At 47.2% G+C, this 23,957-nt stretch overlaps 1 protein-coding gene across 3 annotated transcripts in view; it reads left to right on the forward strand.

The window, feature by feature from the left end:
* ddx11 (DEAD/H (Asp-Glu-Ala-Asp/His) box helicase 11) overlaps positions 1 to 23,957 on the forward strand; it is an 82,590-nt gene that overhangs the window by 41,951 nt on the left and 16,682 nt on the right. For all 3 annotated transcript variants that reach the window (XM_070900706.1, XM_070900708.1, XM_070900707.1), the window contains exons 18-21: positions 1,551 to 1,663; positions 4,200 to 4,272; positions 12,931 to 13,034; positions 14,825 to 14,974. In XM_070900706.1, the coding sequence (XP_070756807.1) occupies positions 1,551 to 1,663; positions 4,200 to 4,272; positions 12,931 to 13,034; positions 14,825 to 14,974 (440 nt within the window). The remainder of the gene's footprint in view (positions 1 to 1,550; positions 1,664 to 4,199; positions 4,273 to 12,930; positions 13,035 to 14,824; positions 14,975 to 23,957) is intronic.

Below are 23,957 nucleotides of genomic sequence, written 5' to 3' on the forward strand. Positions count from 1 at the left end.
CATTATTGGCCTGGCTAGGAAATTGGCTGAGCGACAGGAGACAGGCAGTCGGGATAATGGACAGGTACTCAAATTGGCAGGATGTGACTGGTGGTGTCTCCCAGGGATCTGTGTTGGGGCTTCAACTATTCACTCTGTTTATTAACGACTTGGATGATGGCATAGAAAACCATACATCGAAATTTGCCGATGACACAAAGATAGGCGGCATTGTCAGCAGTGTAGATGAAAGCATGAAATTACACCGGGATATTGATAGATTAAGTGAATGGGCAAAACTATGGCAAATGGATTTCAATGTAGGCAAATGTGAAGTCATCCACTTTGGACCTAAAAAGGATAGAACAGGGTCCTTTCTAAATGGTGAAAAGCTAGAAACAGTGGGGTTCCAAGGAGACCTGAGGTTCCAGATACATCGATCATTAAAATGTCATGAACAGGTACAGAAAATAATCAAAAAGGCTAATGGAATGCTGGCCATTATATCTAGAGGACTAGAATACAAGGGGGTAGAAGTTAGGCTACAGTTGTACAAAGCCCTGGTTAGACCACACCAGGAGCACTGAGCAGTTCTGGGCACCACACCTTAGGGGGAGGGTATATTGGCCTTGGAGGGAGTGCAGCTTAGGTTTAGCAGAATGATATCCAGACTTCAAGGGTTAAATTACGAGGAGAGATTATACAAATGAGGGTTGTATTCCCTAGAATTTAGAAGGTTAAGGGGTGATCTGATCGAAGTTTTCAAGATATTAAGGGGAACAGATAGGGTAGATAGAGACACACTTTCAGGTGGTTGGGGAGTCTTGGACTAGGGGACAGAGTCGAAACATTAGAGCCAGAGCTTTCAGAAGTGAAATTAGGAAACACTTCTACATACAAAGGGTGGTAGAAGTTTGTAACACTCTCCTGCAAACGGTGAATTGGTGCGAGATTAATTGTTAATTTTAAATCTGAGATTGATAGCTTTTTGTTAACCAAAGGTATTAAGAGATAGGGGCCAAAGGTGGGTATATGGAGTTAGCTTGCAGATCAGCCATGATCTCACGGAATGGGGGAACAGGCTCGAGGGGCTAAATGGCCTACTCCTGTTCCTATGTTCCTATTTCATTGGCTGTAAAGAGCTTTTGGAAGTCCTGAGGTCATAAAAGGTGCTATAGAAATGTAAGTTTGTCTTTCTTTTGAATGAATTGAGCCCTGCTGGGTGGTGTATAGTTCCACAGACACTGGTCTTCCTCCAGTACCTTTCTCAACTGTTCCTTCTTCACATGTGAGGCTAGGCAGTGAGTGTTGGGCTCATCACCCAACTAGTCCCATTCTCATCCAGCTACCAGACACTTATTTTCCAACAGGGGTAACCGGATCGAAATCAGGACCCGTGCTCACCATGTCCATCAGTATCTGAAAGAGAAAAACCAAATCAATAACGTGGGATTCTTCAAAAGAACCAAATGATGGGTGTGGAGGAACAAACCAGTGTCTTGAACTCCTGGGTGTAAAGTTTTGGTTTTGAGCTGGGGTTATGTTTAAACTTTGCTCTGTCTGACCTGCAGGTACGGTGTCCCAGAGTAGCCTGAAGTTCCTGCTGCTGAACCCGGCAGTCCACTTTGCTGAGGTAGTGAAGGAATGTCGCGCAGTGGTCATCGCTGGAGGCACAATGCAGCCGGTAAAGGCTTCCTGTTGCCGCACACCCATGCTTCGAGTTAGAGAGACTGCTGACTCCCTGATTCATTCTCTCTTCTCTCATTAGATTTCATCTGTGTGAATTGAGTCAAACTATTTTCACTATGTAGGTACAGTTATCCCTGCCTCTGGCAACTCCAGGCTAAGGAGTGGGGAATTCTTTCTGCATTCGGCTGCTGGTTGATATCCAGTGATTTTCCTGCCAGAAAGTGTGTGTGTGTGTGTGTGTGTGATGTCTGGTGAAGGAGCAGGAGCAGGAGTAGGCCATTTGGCTCTTCGTGCCTGCTCTGCCATTCAATGAAGAACATGACTCCACCTTCCCACACTTGGTTCCCTTAGTATCCAAAAATCTATCGAGCTCAGTCTTGAATGTAGTCAAAGACTGCATCCACAGTTCTCTGGGTAGAGAATTCCAAAGATTCACAACCCTTTGAATGAAGAAATTTCTCTTCCTCTCAATCCTAAATGGCCAACCCCTTATTCTGGGACTCACCCCTAGTTCTGGACTTCACAGCCAGGGGAAACATCCTCCCTGCATCTACACTGTCACACCCCTTAAGAATTTTATATGATTCAATGAGATCACCTCATTCTTCTAAATCCTAGGAAATAAAAACCCATTCTACTCAATCTCTCCTCATAAGACAATCCCCCATCCAAGGAATCGGTCTAGTGAATCTTTGTTGCACTTCCTTTAAGGCAAATATATTGTTCCTTGGGTAAGGAGACCAAAACTGTACACAGTACTCCAGGTATGGTCTCACCAAGGCCCTGTATAATTGCAGTAAGACGTCTTTACTCTTGTACTACAATCCTTTTGTAATACAGGTTAACATACATTTGCTTTCCTAACTGCTTGCTGTACCTGTATGCTAACTTTATGTAGTTAGTGTACAAGGACAACCAGATCCCTCTGTCTACTAACATTTCACGATCTCTCGCCATTTAAAAATATTTTTCTATTCTTCCTTTTTAAAAAAAAAAAAAAATTTTATAAAATCACACATTTCCCCGCATATACTCCATCTGCCACCTCCTTGCCCACTCACTTAACCTGTCTATATTCCTTTGCGTCCTCCTCACAACTTACCCATCTAGCTTTGTATCGTCGGCAAACTTGGATACATTATACTCAGTCCCCTCATCTAAGTCATTGATACAGATTGTAAATAACTAAAGCACAAGGACTAATCCTTGCGACACCCCATTAGTTACAGCCTGCCAATCTGAAAATGACCCGTTTATTGCCACTCTGTTTTCTGTCCGTTAACCAATCCTCAATCCGTGCTAATATATTACCCCCAAACCCATGAGCCCTAATTTTGTGCAATAACTTCTTGTGTGGCACCTTATCGAATGCTTTCTGAAAATCCAAATATACTATATCCACTGGTTCCCCTTATCTACCCTGCTAGTTATTACCTCAAAAAACTCTGCTAGATTTGTCAAGCATGATTTCCCTTTCATAAATCCGTGTTGACTCTGCCCAGTCATTATGATTTTCTAAGTGCCCTGTTACCACATCCTTAATAATATATTCCAGCATTTTCCCTAGTGCTGATGTCAGACTAACTGGTCTATAGTTCCCTGTTATCTCTCTTCCTGCTTTCTTCAATAGCGCGGTGAGATGTGTTGCCTTCCAATCCGTGGGGACTGTTCTAGAGTCCAGGGAATTCTGAAGATCCAAACCAATGTATCCGCCATCTCTGCAGCCAACTCTTTCATAACCCTAGAATGTAGGCAGTCAGGTCCAGGGGATTTGTCGGCTTTAAGTCCCATTAATTTCTTCAGTATTATTTATTTACCAATAATAATTTCTTTCAGTTCCTCATTCTCACTAGACCCTTGGTTCCCCACTATTTCCGGAATTTTTTTTGTGTCTTCCGTGAAGACAGATACAAAGTATTTGTTTAATGTCTCTGCAATTTCCTTATTCCCCATTATAATTTTTCCTGTCTCTGCCGGTAAGGGACCCACATTTACTTTCGCTAATCTCTTCCTTTTTACATACCTCGTTTACAATCTCGTTTTTATGTCTCTTATTATTTACTCTCATTCTATTTTCTCTCTCTACCAATTTCTTGGTCCTCCTTTGCTGAATTCTAAAATCCTCCAAATCCTCAAGCTTACTCTTTTTGGCAACATTATAAGCCTCTTCCTTTAATCTAATACTATCTTTAACTTCTCTTGTTTGCCACCGTTGGACCATTTTTTCCGTGGGCTTTATATTCCTTAAGGGAATGTATATTTGTTGCGAATTATAAATTATTTCTTTAAATATTTGCCATTGCTTATCTACCATCATCTTTTAATATAGATTCCGAATCTACCTTAGCCAACTTGCCCCTTATACCTACGTAGTTTGCTGAGAGAGATGAGGAATTGCACAATATTGAGGTGCTGCGAAAGAATGAGCTAAAGTAGGCAACAGTGCAGTGAATCTTAATCACAACACGGCAGAGAGAGGGAAGCTGTTTCAGATCATGTAATACTCAAGGTATTTCTGATTTTGTTGCTAGGTGGCAGACTTCAAAGACCAACTCCTGTTAGCATCGGGTGTCTCTGAGGACAGACTGGCTGAATTTTCATGTGGTGAGTCCAGACTGATCTGTGCCATTCATTGTCTCTGAGCATCGCAATAGTGACTGATCTGTGACAATCTCTGAGCTCTAATATTGACTGATCTGTGACAATCTCTGAGCCCTGTAATAGTGACCGATCTGTCATAGTGTCTGATCTGTGACAATCTCTGAGCATTGTAACAGTGACTGATCTGTGACAATCTCCGAGTTCTGTAACTGACTGATCTGTGATAATCTCTGAACCCTGTAATAGTGACTGATCTGTGACAATCTCTGAGCCCTGTAACTGACTGATCTGTGATAATCTCTGAACCCTGTAATAGTGACTGATCTGTGACAATCTCTGAACTCTGTAATAGTGACTGATCTGTGACAATCTCTGAGCTCTGTAATAGTGACTGATCTGTGACAATCTCTAAGCCCTGTAACAGCGACTGATCTGTGACCATCTCTGAGCTCTGTAATAGTGACTGATCTGTGACAATCTCTGAGCCCTGTAACAGTGACTGATTTTTTAAAATGTATTCTCGGATGTGCGCGTCACTGGCAAAGCCAGGCATCCCTAGTTGCCCTGACAAGGTGGTGGTAGATCTTGCTCTTGAACTCCTTTTAGCTGTTTGGTACAACTGTGGTTCTTTGGTTCTTTAGGCCGCTTCAGAGGGCAGTTAAGAGTCAGCCACATTGGTGTGTGACCTGTCTATTGAGTAATGGTTCCTTCCTTGATGTAAAGTCTCCTTATTCTCACTTATCACACAGGCGTCCTCATTCCTTTTCCTCCAGTTACTCGTAAATATAGAGCTGCATCGGGCATGGAAGCCCGACTCCATTCTCGGATAGGGGCATTAATACAAAAGCAAAATACTGCGGATGCTGGAAATCTGAAATAAAAACACACAACGCTGGAAATGCTCAGCGGCTCAGGCAGCATCTCTGGAGAGAAAAACAGAGTTAAGGTTTCTGATCGATGACCCTTCATCAGAACTGGAAAAAGTTCAAGATGTAACATTTTTAAGCAAATGTAGGGAAAGGGGTGGAGAGGGAAGAACAAAAGAGAAGGTCTGTGACCGGGTGGAAGGCAGGAGAGATTAAAAAACAATGGATGATGGTGCAAGGCAAAAGGAGATGGTCCGACTATGCCTGCCTTTTCGTGGGATATGTGGAACATTCTTTGTTCCAGTCCTACCCAGGTGCACTCTGTCGCCTCTTTTTCTGGTACATTGATGACTCTATCGGTGCCGTTTCCTGCTCTCGCCCTGAACTGGAAATTTTCTTTCAATTTACTTCTAATTTCCACCCTTCCCTCACCTTCACATGGTCCATCTCAGAAAAATAGAAAATAGGTGCAGGAGTAGGCCATTCGGCCCTTCAAGCCTGCACCACCATTCAATAAGATTATGGCTGATCATTCACCTCAGTGACCCTTTCCTGCTTTCTCTCCATAGCTCTTGATCCCTTTTTAGCCGTAAGGGCCATATCTAACTCCCTCTTGAATATATCCAATGAACTGGCATCAACAACTCTCTGCGGTAGGGAATTCCACAGGTTAACAACTCACTGAGTGAAGAAATTTCTCCTCATCTCAATCCTAAATGGCTTACCCTTTATCCTTAGACTATGTCCCCTGGTTCTGGGCTTCCCCAACGTCGGGAACATTCTTCCTACATCTAACCTGTCCAGTCCCGTCAGAATTTTATATGTTTCTATGAGATCCCCTCTCATCCTTCTAAACTCCAGTGAATAAAGGCTCAGTCGATCCAGTCTCTCCTCATATGTCAGCCCAGCCATCCGGGAATCAGTCTGGTGAACCTTTGCTGCACTCCCTCAATAGCAAGAACGTCCTTCCTCAGATTAGGAGACCAAAACTGAACACAATATTCCAGGTGAGGCCTCACCAAGGCACTGTACAACTGCAGTAAGACCTCCCTACTAGGGGATATTCAAATCCCCTAGCTATGCAGGCCAACATACCATTTGCCTTCTTCACCGCCTGCTGTACCTGCATGCCATCTTTCAATGACTGATGTACCATGACACCCAGGTCTCGTTGCACCTCCGCTTTTTCTAATCTGTCACCATTCAGATAATAATCTGCCTCGTGTTTTTTGCCCCTAAAGTGGATAACCTCACTTTTATCCACATTATATTACATATGCCATGCATTTGCCATTCACCTAACCTGTCCAAGTCACTCTGCAGCCTCTTGGCGTCCTCCTCACAGCTCAGACCACCATCCAGTCAAATGTCATCTGCAAACTTGGAGATATTGCACTCAATTCCTTCATCCAAATCATTAATGTATATTGTAAATAGCTGGGGTCCCAGCACTGAGCCCTGCGGCACTCCAGTAGTCACTGCCTGCCATTCTGAAAAGGACCCGTTTATCCCGACTCTCTCTTTCCTGTCTGCCAACAAGTTCTGTATCCATGTCAGTACATTACACCCAATACCATGTGCTTTAATTTTGCACACCAAGCCTTTTGAAAGTCCAAATACACCACATCCACTGGTTCTCCCTTGTCCACTCTACTAGTTACATCTTCAAAAAATTCCAGAAGATTTGTCCAGCATGATTTCCCTTTCATAAATCCATGCTGACTTGGACCGATCCTGTCACTGCTTTCCAAATGTGCTGTTATTTCATCTTTAATAATTGATTCCAACATTTTCCCCACTACTGATGTTAGGCTAACCGGTCTATAATTACCCGTTTTCTCTCTCCCTCCTTTCTTAAAAAGTGGTGTTACATTAGCTCCCCTCCAGTCCATAGGAACTGATCCAGTGTCGATAGACTGTTGGAAAATGATCACCAATGCATCCACTATTTCTAGGGCCGCTTCTCTAAGTACTCTGGGATGCAGACTATCAGGCCCCGGGGATTTATTGGCCTTCAATCCCATCAATTTCCCTAACAAAATTTCCCGCCTAATAAGGATATCCTTCAGTTCCTCCTTCTCACTAGACCCTCGGTCCCCTAGTACTTCCGGAAGGTTATTTGTGTCTTCCTTCGTGAAGACCGAATCAAAGTATTTGTACAACTTGTCTGCCATTTCTTTGTTCCCCATTATAAATTCACTTGAATCTGACTGCAAGGTTTGTCTTCACTAATCTTTTTCTCTTCACATATCCATAGAAGCTTTGGCAGTCAGTTTTTATGTTCCCAGCAAGCTTCCTCTCATACTCTATTTTCCCCCTCAGTAATTAAACCCTTTGTCCCCCTCTGCTGAATTCTAAATTTCTCCCAATCCTCAGGTTTGCTGCTTTTTCTGGCCAATTTATATGCCTCTTCCTTGGATTTAACACTAGCTTTAATTTCCCTTGTTAGCCACAGTTGAGCCACCTTCCCTGTTTTATCTTTACTCCAGACAGGGATGTATAATTGTTGAAGTTCATCCATGTGATCTTTAAATATTTTCCATTGCCTATCCACCTTGAACCCTTTAAGTATCATTTGCCAGCCTATTCTAGCCAATTCACGTCTCATACCATCAAAGTTACCTTCCCTTAAGTTCAGGACCCTAATCTCTGAATTACTCTTCCCCAAGGGGCCTCGCACAACAAGATTGCTAATTAGTCCTTTCTCATTACACATCCCAGTCTAGGATGGCCAGCCCTCTAGTTGGTTCCTCGACATATTGGTCCAGAAAACCATCCCTAATACACTCCATGAAATCCTCCTCCACCGTATTGCTACCAGCTTGGTTAGTCCAATCTATATGTAGATTAAAGTCGCCCATGATAACTGCTGTACCTTTATTGCATGCATCCCTAATTTCTTGTTTGATGCTGTCCCCAACCTCTCTACTACTGTTTGGTGGTCTGTACACAACTCCCACTAGCGATTTCTGCCCCTTTGGTATTCCTCAGCCCCACCCATACAGATTCCACATCATCCAAGCTAATGTCCTTCCTTACTATTGCATTAATTTCTTCTTTAACCAGCAACGCTCTCCCACCTCCTTTTTCTTTCTGTCTATCCTTCCTGAGTGTTGAATACCCCTGGATGTTGAATTCTCAGCCTTGGTCATCCTGGAGCCATGTTTCCGTTATATCATATTCATTAATTGCAATTCCAATGTGATCCCACTATCAAACACATCTTCTCCTCCCCTCCCCTTTCAGCATTCCGAAGGGACTGCTCCCTTCCCGACATCCTGGTCTATTCCTCAATCACCCTCAACATCCCTTTCCATGGAACCTTCCCGTGCAAGTGCAGGAGGTGCAATACCTGCCCTTTTACCTCCTCCCTTCCCACTATCCAGGGCTCCAAACACTCCTTCCAAGTGAAACAGCGATTTCCTTGTCCTACTTTCAATTTAGTATACTGTAATCGCTGCTCACGATGTGGTCTCCTCTACATTGGGTGACCACTTTGTGGAACGCCTTCGTTCAGTTCATAAGCCTGACCCCGAGCTTCCAGTCACCTGTCACTTTAATTCTCCGCTCCACTCCCACTCTGACCTCTCTGTCTTCATCCTATTACAGCACCTCATCTTTCGATTAGGCAATTTCTTCTGGACTCAACATCGAGTTCAACAATTTCCCTCTATTTTTTTCCACATGGCAGCTGTTGATGATTCTGCAATCCCATTTACAGCCTATCCAGACTCATCGTTTGTTAACTTGTCCCACTACCATCTCCTTTTGCCTCGCACCATCATCCCTTTTGTCTTTTAATCTCTCCTGCCTTCCATCCTATCACAAACCTTCCCTTTTGTTCTTTCCTTCCCTGCCCCTGCACTTACTTAAAACATTTTTACATCTCAACTTTTTCCAGATCTGACGAAGGGTCATCGACCTGAATCGTTAACTGTTTCTCTCTCCACACATGCTGCCTGGCCTGCTGAGTATTTCCAGCATTTTCTGTTTTTATTCTAGGATAGGGGCAACCTCGTTCCCTTGATGTTATTGAGACATTTTGTTCATTTGGCACTTGCCCTCAGCACAGCCCAACCTACCCCAGGATAATAGAATTGGGCCAACCAGCCTGTGTGGCTGAGTCTGAAAGTGCTTCACCAAAACTGTAGTTAATTCCAAATGGGTTGGTGTGGTGTTCTGTGAGGAGGACTAAATACCTTTGATCCCTGAGCCTCAACTCAGCCTTTTGTTGTAGTCAACACCTTCTCAGTGAGAAATTAAGGTCCAGCCATCTAGCCAGGGTAGTCATCCCTTCCACTCTGCTGGAAGACCTATCTCAAAGCACCTCCATGTGCCAGACTGCAGCGTGTATATTATCCAAAGTACACTTGTTGTCAATAGACCTATTCTAATGGACAATGAATCTAGTGCCTGGTTTTTGTTGAAGGATTGTGGAGAGATCAGAATGGATGTGAGGTAGCCTACCATTTCCATAAATATTTTCTTTAGATGTTATCTTTTATCTTTTTAAATATTTGAGCAGACAGTTCCTGGTGATCTTGGAGTTTTGCCATTGTTCCCAGCAGTTCTGGCGCTTTGATATCCTGGAGTTAAGCGGTGCAATGGGAGGGACTTTCTTGCTCAGCTGCCTGGTCACACCCTTCATCCAGACCCTCCGAGCTTCCATTTCATGGCTTGGAGTTAAGAGGATGCATTCCAGAGACCTGGAGCTAATCTCTATCGAGGTCAATGCCCTGTTAGTCTGATGGTGTGTGGAGGGTGATGGTGTGTGGGAGCGATGGGCTGGTGGTGTGTGGGTCGCGATGGGCTGATGGTGTGTGGAGGGCGCTGGGCTAGTGGTGTGTCGGGAGCGATGGGCTGGTGATGTGTGGAGGGCGATGGTCTGATGGTGTGTGGGGGGTGATGGGCTGATGGTGTGTGGGGGGCGATGGTTTGATGGTGTGTGGGGGGCGATGGGCTGGTGGTATGTGGGGGGCGATGGACTGGTGGTGTGTCGGGGGCGATGGGCTGGTGGTGTGTGGAATTTTAAGTAACACCAAAGCTCTTTAGACCAATATGTCGAGGAACCAACTAGGGGGGAGGCCATCTTAGACTGGGTGTTATGTAATGAGAGAGGATTAATTAGCAATCTTGTTGTGCGAGGCTCCTTGGGGAAGAGTGACCATAATATGGTGGAATTCTGCATTGGGATGGAGAATGAAACAGTTAATTCAGAGACCATGGTCCAGAACTTAAAGAAGGCTAACTTTGAAGGTATGAGGCGTGAATTGGCTGGGATGGATTGGCGAATGATACTTAAGGGGTTGACTGTGGATGGGCAATGGCAGACATTTAGAGACCGCATGGATGAACTACAACAATTGTACATTCCTGTCTGGCATAAAAATAAAAAAGGAAAGGTGGCTCAACCGTGGCTATCAAGGGAAATCAGGGATAGTATTAAAGCCAAGTAAGTGGCATACAAATTGGCCAGAAATAGCAGCGAACCTGGGGACTGGGAGAAATTTAGAACTCAGCAGAGGAGGACAAAGGGTTTGATTAGGGCAGGGAAAATGGAGTGTGAGAAAAAGCTTGCAGGGAACATTAAGACGGATTGCAAAAGTTTCTATAGATATGTAAAGAGAAAAAGGTTAGTAAAGACAAACGTAGGTCCCCTGCAGTCAGAATCAGGGGAAGTCATAACGGGGAACAAAGAAATGGCGGACCAATTGAACAAGTACTTTGGTTCGGTATTCACGAAGGAGGACACAAACAACCTTCCGGTTATAAAAGGGGTCGGGGGGTCTAGCAAGGAGGAGGAACTGAGGGAAATCCTTATTAGCCGGGAAATTGTGTTGGGGAAATTGATGGGATTGAAGGCCGATAAATCCCCAGGGCCTGATGGACTGCATCCCAGAGTACTTAAGGAGGTGGCCTTGGAAATAGTGGATGCGTTGACAGTCATTTTCCAACATTCCATTGACTCTGGATCAGTTCCTATAGAGTGGAGGGTAGCCAATGTAACCCCACTTTTTAAAAAAGGAGGGAGAGAGAAAACAGGGAATTATAGACCGGTCAGCCTGACATCGGTAGTGGGTAAAATGATGGAATCAATTATTAAGGATGTCATAGCAGTGCATTTGGAAAGAGGTGACATGATAGGTCCAAGTCAGCATGGATTTGTGAAAGGGAAATCACGCTTGACAAATCTTCTGGAATTTTTTGAGGATGTTTCCAGTAAAGTGGACAAGGGAGAACCAGTTGATGTGGTATATTTGGACTTTCAGAAGGCGTTCAACAAGGTCCCACACAAGAGATTGATGTGCAAAGTTAGAGCACATGGGATTGGGGGTAGTGTGCTGACATGGATTGAGAACTGGTTGTCAGACAGGAAGCAAAGAGTAGGAGTAAATGGGTACTTTTCAGAATGGCAGGCAGTGACTAGTGGGGTACCGCCGAGGTTCTGTGCTGGGGCCCCAGCTGTTTACACTGTACATTAATGATTTAGATGAGGGGATTAAATGTAGTATCTCCAAATTTGCGGATGACACTAAATTGGGTGGCAGTGTGAGCTGCGAGGAGGATGCTGTGAGGCTGCAGAGCGACTTGGATAGGTTAGGTGAGTGGGCAAATGCATGGCAGATGAAGTATAATGTGGATAAATGTGAGGTTATCCACTTTGGTGGTAAAAACAGAGAGACAGACTATTATCTGAATGGTGACAGATTAGGAAAAGGGGAGGTGCAAAGAGACCTGGGTGTCATGGTACATCAGTCATTGAAGGTTGGCATGCAGGTGCAGCAGGCGGTTAAGAAAGCAAATGGCATGTTGGCCTTCATAGCAAGGGGATTTGAGTACAGGGGCAGGGAGGTGTTGCTACAGTTGTACAGGGCATTGGTGAGGCCGCACCTGGAGTATTGTGTACAGTTTTGGTCTCCTAACCTGAGGAAGGACATTCTTGCTATTGAGGGAGTGCAGCGAAGGTTCACCAGACTGATTCCCGGGATGGCGGGACTGACCTATCAAGAAAGACTGGATCAACTGGGCTTGTATTCACTGGAGTTCAGAAAAATGACAGGGGACCTCATAGAAACGTTTAAAATTCTGACGGGGTTTAGACAGGTTAGATGCAGGAAGAATGTTCCCAATGTTGGGGAAGTCCAGAACCAGAGGTCACAGTCTAAGGATAAGGGGTAAGCCATTTAGGACCGAGATGCGGAGGAATTTCTTCACCCAGAGAGTGATGAACCTGTGGAATTCTCTACCACAGAAAGTTGTTGAGGCCAATTCACTAAATATATTCAAAAAGGAGTTAGATGAGATCCTTACTACTAGGGGGATCAAGGGGTATGGCGAGAAAGCAGGAATGGGGTACTGAAGTTGAATGTTCAGCCATGAACTCATTGAATGGCGGTGCAGGCTAGAAGGGCCGAATGGCCCACTCCTGCACCTATTTTCTATGTTTCTATGTTTCTAAATCTCTAATCTTTTGGATCAAAATGGACTGTGGTCTCAAAATAGGCCCCTTTCTAAGGTGGTAGTTGATGTTCTGGATGCTAGCAGCACCGTGATGGGATGTTGTCCCTTGAAATGTTGATTGTAGATGTAACGAAGAACCTGGCTTGACTTCCTTTTGTAGGTTGCCTGAATCTGAAGTCTGAAGTCGGGGGGTGCTAAATGCGCCAAAAGTTCAAGCAAAGGTTTTTAAAGAGAAAATGGGGAAAGTCATAACCAGTTCCGTTATCCGGACTGGTTGCTGAGTTAGTGTGAAACTTTCTGTTTATCTGACTGTTCTTCTCCCCAAACCTCTTAGGTCATGTCATTCCACCAGAAAACATCTTGCCCATAATTCTCTGCAGTGGACCATCAGGACACCAGCTTGAATTCACCTATCAGAAGAGGGACAAACCACAACTGGTGGGTATTTCAGTCCATTCCCGCTGCTGTCTCCAAAATCTGAAATAACTCCGCAAATAAACGATCTTTCTGCCTAAACCGCTGCTAACTACCTGATGTAATGGTTGATGATCTTTGCCGAACTTGTTGTGTTGTGCTTAAAACTGGGTGGGAGGTCCTGTTAACATGAGCATATTGGAAGCCATGCAAAATCCACAAGTTAAGGAATCACAAGGAAGTCTGGGAACGAAGTACGCTTTTGTTGAAGAAACTGTTTCCACTGGCAGGAGCGTTGGTAATCAGAGCAAACAGATTTAAGAGGGGAGATGAGGAGTCAATTTTTAACGCAGCGAGTTGCTGTGATCTGGAATGCACTGCCTGAAAAGTGTGATGGAAGCAGATTCGATAGTAACTTTCAGGAGGGATATATACTTGAACAGGAAAAAAATTGCAGGGCTATGCGACAAGAGCAGGGGAGTGGGACTAATTTGATAGCTCTTCAAAGAGCTGGCACAGGCATGATGGGCCAAATGACCTCTTTCTATGCTGACAGGTTCTTTGGAAAATAGCCTCTGCTGGTCTTTGACCCCTTTCAGTCTTGTTGTTGGTTAGGCTTGAGAAAAGATTCCAGTTTAGTGATTCCTTCTGCCTGGCCAAACCACAGAATTCAGGAGTGAGCTGCTGAACTATGCAGTTTTATTCCCCTTGAGGTGTTGGAGCTGCCCGTGATGGGAAACCTGAAACGTTTCATTTCAGATGTTTCTGCAGAAGTAGAACCCAGTCGATGCACGATGTTTTTCATGCATCGGTCTCGAGAGGGCCACAGCTGAACTCACACAATGGCCTCTAATTAGAATTACTGGATAGTGATCAGGATACAATTATCACAGAGCTGTAAGGATTATCAACAGCCCTGTGGTGTGGGGATTATCACACAGCCCTGTGGTGTGGGGATTCTCAACAGCCCTGTGGTGTGGGGATTCTCAACAGCCCTGTGGTGTGGGGATTCTCAACAGCCCTGTGGTGTGGGGATTCTCAACAGCCCTGTGGTGTGGGGATTCTCAACAGCCCTGTGGTGTGGGGATTATCACACAGCCCTGCGGTGTGGGGATTATCACACAGCCCTGCGGTGTGGGGATTATCACACAGCCCTGCAGTGTGGGGATTATCACACAGCCCTGCGGTGTGGGGATTATCACACAGCCCTGCGGTGTGGGGATTATCACACAGCCCTGCGGTGTGGGGATTATCACACAGCCCTGCGGTGTGGGGATTATCACACAGCCCTGCGGTGTGGGGATTATCACACAGCCCTGCGGTGTGGGGATTATCACTGAGCCCTGCGGTGTGGGGATTATCACTGAGCCCTGCGGTGTGGGGATTATCACACAGCCCTGCGGTGTGGGGATTATCACACAGCCCTGCGGTGTGGGGATTATCACGGAGCCCTGCGGTGTGGGGATTATCACGGAGCCCTGCGGTGTGGGGATTATCACGGAGCCCTGCGTTGTGGGGATTATCACGGAGCCCTGCGGTGTGGGGATTATCTCTCAGCCCTGTGGATGGCAGGACTGTTGGATTTTGCTGTTTTTACGTTCCTGTAAAATATGCTTGAACGGCATTTTTCTCTGATTCTGGTTAAAGTGGAAGTCGGCCACACAGGTCATCATCGCTGGTTCATAGGGCTCAGATTGTTGTGAGCGACCAGGTCTGTAATTGTTTACAGTATCTGCCAGCCCTGAACGATGCTGATCAGTGGAGGAGGCCCCATATTCTGCACTGATTTTAACATTAACTCTTACTCTTTGTAGCTAGATGAATGTGGCCGGGTGCTGGTCAATCTGTGTAAGGTGGTCCCTGGCGGCATTGTGTGCTTCTTTCCATCGTACGAGTATGAAAAGCACGCGTACACACACTGGGAAAAGACTGGTCTCGTGGCGCAGCTCGAAGCCAAGAAGAAGGTAACTCGATTATGTTATTTCTGTGGTTCTTTACGCTTTTAGCACCTGGGAGAAGCTAGTCTGGAACCATGTCCCTCTTCCTTTGATCGAAAGTTAGTAGTTGGGTATTGGAAATCCCATTTTTCCAAACAAATCACTGAATGCTCCTTCCTCCCACCACTGCCCCTCCCCCTCCGCAAAATGTCATCTTCGCTTCTCATCTTTACTTACGTAGGTTTCCATTTCACTGTACCTTGTGTGCAAGCCACTTTGAGAATTTCTAAGTGATGGCCGGTGTAATTTCAAGTCTTTCCATTCCTCCCACCTTTTTTTCCAGGGAACCTATTGGTGCTATTTCCCGCTGGTTAATGGGCCGAGACACACTGGTGCAGGGAATCAGTGAGAAGGAATGTGTATCGCCCGCTGAACAAACCCTTCCCTCTGCCCTCCTATCTTCACTCAATCTTGCCCTCAGGTAAACTCCCCCCACACATACATGCAGCTACCTCCCTAAGCTCCTCAGTTGAGTCTCTGAATCTCACTCAGCATGTGCTCATCTTGCTGAGTGACGCCTCCAGTCCTGCTTCCATCCTCTGGGCACCGAGATGACCCTGACCAGAGTGACTGTGATCGTGGTATGTTGTTCCTCCTTGTTATCTCGACCGCTCCATTGTCTTTAACACAATCGACCATGCCACTGTCCTCCATTGCCTCTCCCCCATTGTCCAGCTCAGAGGGTTCTACTCTGACCTAACTGAGCTCAACCAGAGTACCTCGAGCAACAGCTTCTCTTCCAGTTCGCCAGAGTGCTCCAAAGGTCTATCCTTGGCCTCCTCCCCTTCCTTATCTATAGCTTTCCCTCGATGATATCATCCACAGGCATGGGATCAGCTTCCATATGTATATTGGTGACAGCCAGCACTACCTGTCCACCACCTCTCTCGACTCCATAAACACCTCCATGCTGTCAGACTGCCAGGCCATCATCAAGTCATGGATGAATCATCGCTTCCTCTAACTAAACACACTGCAGACAGAACCTATTGCTTTTGGTCCCCGTTGTAAACTCTCCACCCTTCTCGCTGACTCCGTCCCCTCCCTACCACTCACTCATTGAGTCCGTCCTTCCGAAACCTAGGTGTCCTGTTCGATCCATAGCTGAGCGCTTCACAGCCAACATCTAACCACCAACAGGGAAGGTCAACTCCAAAACATTGCCCATCTCACCCCCTCCACCACCAAGCGTTATCTTTCCAGACTGAATTCCCTCCTAGCTGGTCTCAATGCTACACCCTCCACAAGCTTCACCTTAACCAAATCTCAGCTGCCTGTATCCTGTTCCACTCACCCATCGCCCCTGTCCTCACTGACCTACATTGGCTCCCTGTGTCCCAATACATTCAATACAAATCCTCATCTTCATCTGAATGAAATGAAAACCAGAGCGTGACAAGAATGTATCAGAAAGTGGGGTCAAAGTAGGAAAAAATGGTAAAAAAAATAAATTTAAAAGTTATTTGTCTGAATGCATGCAGAATTCTTAACAAAATAGATGAGTTGACGGCACAGATAAATACAAGTGGGTATGATCTGATAGCCATTACAGAGATGTGGTTGCAAGGTGACCAAGACTGGGAACTAAATATTCAGGGGTATTTGACAATTAGGAAAGACAGACAGAAAGGAAAAGGAGGTGGGGTAGCTTTGTTAATAAAGGATGAGATCAGTCGTTAGTGAAAAACGATATTGGGTCAGAAGATTAAGATGATGAATCAGTTTGGGTGGAGATAAGGAATCATAAGGGGGAAAAAGTCGCTGGTGGGCATAGTCTATAGGCCCCCTAATGGTAGCTACACTATTGGACGGAGTATAAATCAAAAAATAATGGAGGCTTGTAAAAAAGGAATGGCAATAATCATGGGTGATTTGAACCTTCACATTGATTGGACAAAGCAAATTGGCCAAGGTTGCCTTGAGGAAGAGTTCATAGAGTGTACCCAGGATAGTTTCCTTGAACAGTACGTTGTGGAACCAACCATAAGAACATAAGAAATAGGAGCAGGAGTAGGCCATACGGTCCCTCGAGCCTGCTCCGCCATTCAGTAAGATCATGGCTGATCTGATCATAGACTCAGCTCCACTTCCCCGCCCGCTCCATGTAACCCCTTATCCCCTTATCGTTTAAGAAACTTAAATTTATTCAATGTCCCAGCTTCCACAGCTCCCTGAGGCAGCGAATTCCTCAGATTTACAACCCTCTGAGAGAAGAAATTTCTCATCTCTGTTTTAAATGGGCGGCCCCTTATTCTAAGATTATGCCCTCTAGTTCTAGTCTCCCCCATCAGTGGAAACATCCTCTCTGCATCCACCTTGTCAAGCCCCCTCATAATCTTATACGTTTCGATAAGATCACCTCTCATTCTTCTGAATTCCAATGAGTAGAGGCCCAACCTACTCAACCTTTCCTCATAAGTTTACCCCCTCATCCCCAGAATCAACCTAGTGAACCTTCTCTGAACTGCCTCCAAAGCAAGTATATCATTTCGTAAATATGGAAGCCAAAACTGCATGCAGTATTCCAGGTGTGGCCTCAACAATACCTTATATAGCTGTAGTAAGACTTCCCTGCTTGTATACTCCATCCCCTTTGCATAAAGGCCAAGATATCATTGGCCTTCCTGATCACTTGCTGTATCTGCATACTATCCTTTTGTGTTTCATGCACAAGTACCCCTAGGTCCCGCTGTAATGCGGCACTTTGCAATCTTTCTCCATTTAAATGATAACTTGCTCTTTGACTTTTTTCTGGAAAAGTGCATGACCTCACACTTTCCATTATTAAACTCCATCTTCCAAATTTTTTCCCACTCACTTAGCTTGTCTATGTCCTTTTGCAGATTTTTTGTGTCCTGCTCACACATTGCTTTTCCTCCCATCTTTGTATCGTCAACAAACTTGGCTACGTTACACTCAGTCCCTTCTTCCAAGTCATTAATATAGATTGTAAATAATTGGTGTCCCAGCACTGATCCCTGCGGCATCCCACTAGTTACTGGTTGCCAACCAGAGGATGAACCATTTATCCTGACTCTCTGTTTTCTGTTAGTTAGCCAATCCTCTATCCATGCTTAATATATTACCCCCAACCCCGTGAACTTTGATCTTGTGCAGTAACCTTTTATGTGGCACCTTGTCAAATGTATTCTGGAAGTCCAAATACACCACATCCACTGGTTCCCCTTTATCCACCCTGTTCGTTACATCCTCAGGGAGCAGGCTATCTTGGACCTAGTACTGTGTAATGAGACAGAATTAATAAATGATCTCCGAGTAAAGGATCCTCTAGGAATGAGTGACCATAATATGGTTAAATTTCAAATTGAGTTGGAGGATGAGACAGTTGGATCTCAAACCAGGGTCCTAAGCTTAAATAAAGGAGACTATAAAGGTATGAAGGCAGAGTTGGCTAAAGTTGACTTGGAAAATAGACTAAAGTATGGGACGGTTGATGAGCAGTGGCAGACATTTAAGGAGATATTTCATAACTCTCCAACAAAAATATAATCCAATGAGAAGGAAAGAGAAGGAATAACCATCCGTGGCTAACTAAGGAAATAAGGGAGGGTATCACATTGAAACTAAGGGCATACAAAGTGGCCAAGACTAGTGGGAGGACAGCGGATTGGGAAACTTTTAAAAACCAGCAAAGAACGACTAAAAAAAAAAAATAATAGAGAGGGAAGGTAGATTATGAAAGCAAACTAGCACAAAATATAAAAACAGATAGTAAGAGTTTCTATGGGTACATAAAAAGGAAATGAGTGGCTAAAGTAAATGTTGGTCCCTGACAAGTTGAGACTGGGTAATTAATAATGGGAAACTGGGAAATGGCAGAGATTTTGAACAAATATTTTGTATCGGTCTTCACGGTAAAAGACACTAAAAACATCCCAATAGTGGATAATCAAGGGGCTATAGGGAGGGAGGAACTTAATACAATCACTATCACTAAAGAAGTAGTACTCGGTAAAATAATGGGACTAAAGGTGGCTAAATCCCCTGGACCTGATGGCTTGCATCCTAGGGTCTTAAAAGAAGTGGCTGCAGAGATAGTGGATGCATTCCCTGGCTTCTGGGGAGGTCCCAGCGGATTGGAAAACCGCAAATGTAATGCCCCAAAGCAACATTACATACGGCTCAAGGCTGAGGTCCAACAAAAAACCCGGGACCTAAAGAACAATTAGTGGATGGAGAAAGCACAGGAGTTACAGCAGCTGGTCGACAGCCATGATGTGGGAGGATTCTTCATCGCAGTCAAGGCCTAACCCTTATTTCCTTAGTTAGCCAAGGATGGTTATCCCTTCTCTTTCCTTCTGATTGGATTATGTTTTTGATGGAGAGTTATGAAATATCTCCTTAAATGTCTACGGGTAAGGGGTAAGCCATTTAGGACCGAGATGATGAGAAACTTCTTCACTCAGGGAATTGTGAACCTGTGGAATTCTCTACCACAGAAAGTTGTTGAGGCCACTTCGTTAGATATATTGCGGCAACTACTGAGGGGGGCAGTGGAAACAGCAGGATATTTGGAAAAGCATGATTCAATCAAGCAGAGCCAGCATGGTTTTATGGAAGGGAAATCATGTTTGACAAATTTGCTGGAGTTCTTTGAGGATGTAATGAGCAGGGTGGATAAGGGGGAACCAGTGGATGTGGTGTATTTGGATTTCCAGAAGGCATTCGATAAGGTGCCACATAAAAGGTTACTGCATAAGACTGGACCCGACCCGACCCACGCTCCTGTTCCCGCTCCCCGCCTCCCCGACTGGACCCGACCCGACCCACGCTCCTGTTCCCGCTCCCCGCCTCCCCGACTGGGCCCGACCCGACCCACGCTCCTGTTCCCGCTCCCCGCCTCCCCGACTGGACCCGACCCGACCCACGCTCCTGTTCCCGCTCCCCGACTGGACCCGACCCGACCCGCGCTCCTGTTCCCGCTCTCCGCCCCCCCGACTGGACCCGACCCGACCCACGCTCCTGTTCCCGCTCCCCGCCTCCCCGACTGGACCCGACCCGACCCACGCTCCTGTTCCCGCTCCCCGACTGGACCCGACCCGACCCACGCTCCTGTTCCCGCTCCCCGCCTCCCCGACTGGGCCCGACCCGACCCACGCTCCTGTTCCCGCTCCCCGCCTCCCCGACTGGACCCGACCCGACCCACGCTCCTGTTCCCGCTCCCCGCCTCCCCGACTGGACCCGACCCGACCCACGCTCCTGTTCCCGCTCCCCGCCTCCCCGACTGGGCCCGACCCGACCCACGCTCCTGTTCCCGCTCCCCGCCTCCCCGACTGGACCCGACCCGACCCACGCTCCTGTTCCCGCTCCCCGCCTCCCCGACTGGGCCCGACCCGACCCACGCTCCTGTTCCCGCTCCCCGCCTCCCCGACTGGACCCGACCCGACCCACGCTCCTGTTCCCGCTCCCCGACTGGACCCGACCCGACCCGCGCTCCTGTTCCCGCTCTCCGCCCCCCCGACTGGACCCGACCCGACCCGCGCTCCTGTTCCCGCTCCCCGACTGGACCCGACCCGACCCGCGCTCCTGTTCCCGCTCCCCGACTGGACCCGACCCGACCCGCGCTCCTGTTCCCGCTCCCCGCCCCCCCGACTGGACCCGACCCGACCCGCGCTCCTGTTCCCGCTCCCCGACTGGACCCGACCCGACCCGACCCGCGCTCCTGTTCCCGCTCTCCGCCCCCCCGACTGGACCCGACCCGACCCGCGCTCCTGTTCCCGCTCCCCGACTGGACCCGACCCGACCCGCGCTCCTGTTCCCGCTCCCCGACTGGACCCGACCCGACCCGCGCTCCTGTTCCCGCTCCCCGACTGGACCCGACCCGACCCGACCCGCGCTCCCGCCGCCCCCCCCCCCCCCCACTGGACCCGATTTGACCCGACTACCGCTCCCGGAATGGATCCGACCTGAACTCCCCCCCCCACCCCCTCCCTCTCTCTCTTCCTCTCTCCCTCTCCCCCTCCCTCCCTCCCCCCCGACCCAAACCGAACCTCCCCGACCCAACGCCACCTACCTGTAAATCTGGTGCTGGGGACGGGCCCTGCCCGAAGTCTCGGGCCGGCCCGTTCAGCCTTCGGTCCCGAAAGGCCTGCCTGAAGCACTTTCACACAGGTAGGAAGATGGTTTATTTAATCTTTTCTTTGCTTATAAATGTTTATTCAGGTTGGATTTATTTGTATAATATTTGTATAAGTATAAATAAGGATTTATTATAGAATTTAATTACTTCCCTTCCCACCCCCCCCCCCCCCACCTCGTTCTGGACGCCTAATTTGTAACCTGCGCCTGATTTTTTAATGTGTAGAACAGGTTTTTTCAGTTCTACAAAAATCTTCACTTGCTCCATTCTATTTTAGTTTGGAGTACGTTTTCACTGTGGAAACTTTCAAATCAGGCGTCAGTGGCCGGACACGCCCCCTTTTGAAGAAAAAATTCTGTTCCAAAGTAGAACTGTTCTACCTGACTAGAACTGCATAAAAAAAAATGTGGAGAATTGCGATTTCTAAGATAGTCCGTTCTCCACCAGTTGCTCCTGAAAATCAGGCGCAAATCATGTGGAAACTTGGGCCCATAGTCTTAGAATAAGGAGCCGCCCATTAGATGAGGAGGAATTTCTCCTTTGAGGGTTGTAAATCTGTGGAATTCTCTGCCCCAAAGAGCTGTGGAGGCTGGGTGAATATATTTAAAGTGGAGATAGACAGATTTTTGAACGAAAGGGAATAAAGGGTTATGGGGAGCGGGCCATGATCAGATTAGCCATGATATTAAATGGTGGAGTTGGCTCGATGGGCAAAATGGCCGACAGCTTCTCCTATTTCTTTTCTTATCTCCCTGTATGGTCGTAGCCCATACTATCATCTTCACCCTTTCAGTCCTCTAAATCTGGCCTTTTATGCACCTCCACCCTCCACTTTAATACTTTACTTTAAACCCTAATCCTACAAATCCCACAAATTCAGGCCTACCTCAGTCGCGAACCTCCCCTCCAAACGTCCACACCTATAAACTGGCGACGACGACCGGACTACCAGCGACCGAGCCTCCTGCAACGGCGGCCTGGACCTGGACCTCTTTCTTCGATGTCGACTCGGGTGCCCCACTCGATCCTCGACGATGCCCAGCGAGCCAGGTGAACCTCCGACCAGGCGATCGGGCATCCACCCCTGCAACCACGATTGAATGTCCTCCAGTGGCGATCGCCGCACTCCCCCAACACCAACAGTGGTAGCTGGGCCTCTCCTCCACGACGACAAGGAATGACGATGCCCGGTGAACCAGGTGAGCCTCCGACCAGGCGATTGGGCGCCTCCCCTTCAACGACGATCGGGCCATTTCCAACAACAATCGGACCCCTCCAGTGGCGATCCAGTGACAGCGACTGTCGAGCTTGCGGCCAACATCTCGCCGTAGGCAATTAAGCCCATAGCAGTGCCTGGTCTCCAGTCGTCTTGGACTCGCTTGCCACTGGACCAAGATCTTGCTCAGCTAAGCCCGTGTGGTAGTTGGTGTGCAACAACCACCCCACGTTAAAAGAACTCCCGCACAGGCATCTTCCATTCATCTAATAAGTTCGGGACCTGGAACGTCAGGACCCTAATGGACAACTCCAACAGCGACAGGTCGGAACGCCGCACCGCCATAGTTGCCCGGGAACTTGGACGCTTTGACTTCGACATCGCCGCCCTAAGCGAGACTCGGCGGGCAGGGGAAGGCCAGCTCAAGGAACATGTTGGAGGTTATACCTTGTTCTGGAAAGAAAAAACAGAGGAAGAACGCCTCCTTCATGGAGTCGGCTTTGCCGACAAAAATGAACTAGTCGACCGCCTCAAAGACTCCCCCTGCGGGAACGTCTCATGACCCTTCGCCTTACCCTATCCCGGAACCAATGCACCACAGTCATCAGTGTGTACGTCCCAACACTCGATGCAACGGATGAGGCTAAAGAGGGTTTTTATTCCAATCTCGAGACATCCCTGTCCCGCGTCCCCACGGGCGACAAATTGATCCTCCTAGGTGACTAATGCCAGGGTCGGCAAAGACACAGCCCTCTGGGGAGGTGTAATTGGCAGAGAAGGGGGTATGGAAAGCCAACTCCAGCGGTACCCTACTCCTGACAAAATGTCTAGAACATGAACTCCTCATCATCAACACCCTGTTCCGCCAGAGGGAGAAATTCAAGGTATCGTGGCAACACCCTCGCTCCAAACACTGGCACCTGCTTGACTGTCTTTGACCGAGCCAGGGATTGCAAGGATGTGCACATCACCTGCGCCATGACAGGAGCTGAGGACTGCTGGACAGACCATCGCCTAATCATGGAAACATAGAAAGGCCCTTCGAGCCTGCACCGCCATTCAATAAGATCATGGCTGATCACTCCCTCAGTATCCCTTTCCTGCTTTCTCTCCATATCCCTTGATCCCCTTAGCCATAAGGGCCATATCTAACTCCCTCTTGAATATATCCAATGAACTGGCATCAACAACTCTCTGCGGCAGGGAATTCCACAGGTGAACAACTCTCTGAGTGAAGAAGTTTCCCCTCATCTCAGTCCTAAATCGCCTACCCCTTATCGTAAGACTATGCCCTCTGGTTCTGGACTTCCCCAACATCGGAAACATTCTTCCCGCATCTAACCTGTCCAGTCCCGTCAGAATCTTATACGTTTCTATGAGATCCCCTCTCATCCTGCTAAACTCCAGTGAATACAGGCCCAGTTGATCCAGTCTCTCCTCATATGTCAGTCCAGCCATCCCTGGACTCAGTCTGGTGAATCTTCGCTGCACTCCCTCGATAGCAAGAACGTCCTTCCTCAGATTAGGAGACCAAAACTGAACACAATATTCCAGGTGAGGCCTCACTAAGGCCCTGTACAATTGCAGTAAGACCTCCCTGCTCCTATACTCAAATCCCCTAGCTATGAAGGCCA

This window comes from Pristiophorus japonicus, chromosome 15, assembly GCF_044704955.1.
Source record: "Pristiophorus japonicus isolate sPriJap1 chromosome 15, sPriJap1.hap1, whole genome shotgun sequence".
Taxonomy (NCBI): Eukaryota; Metazoa; Chordata; class Chondrichthyes; family Pristiophoridae; genus Pristiophorus; species Pristiophorus japonicus.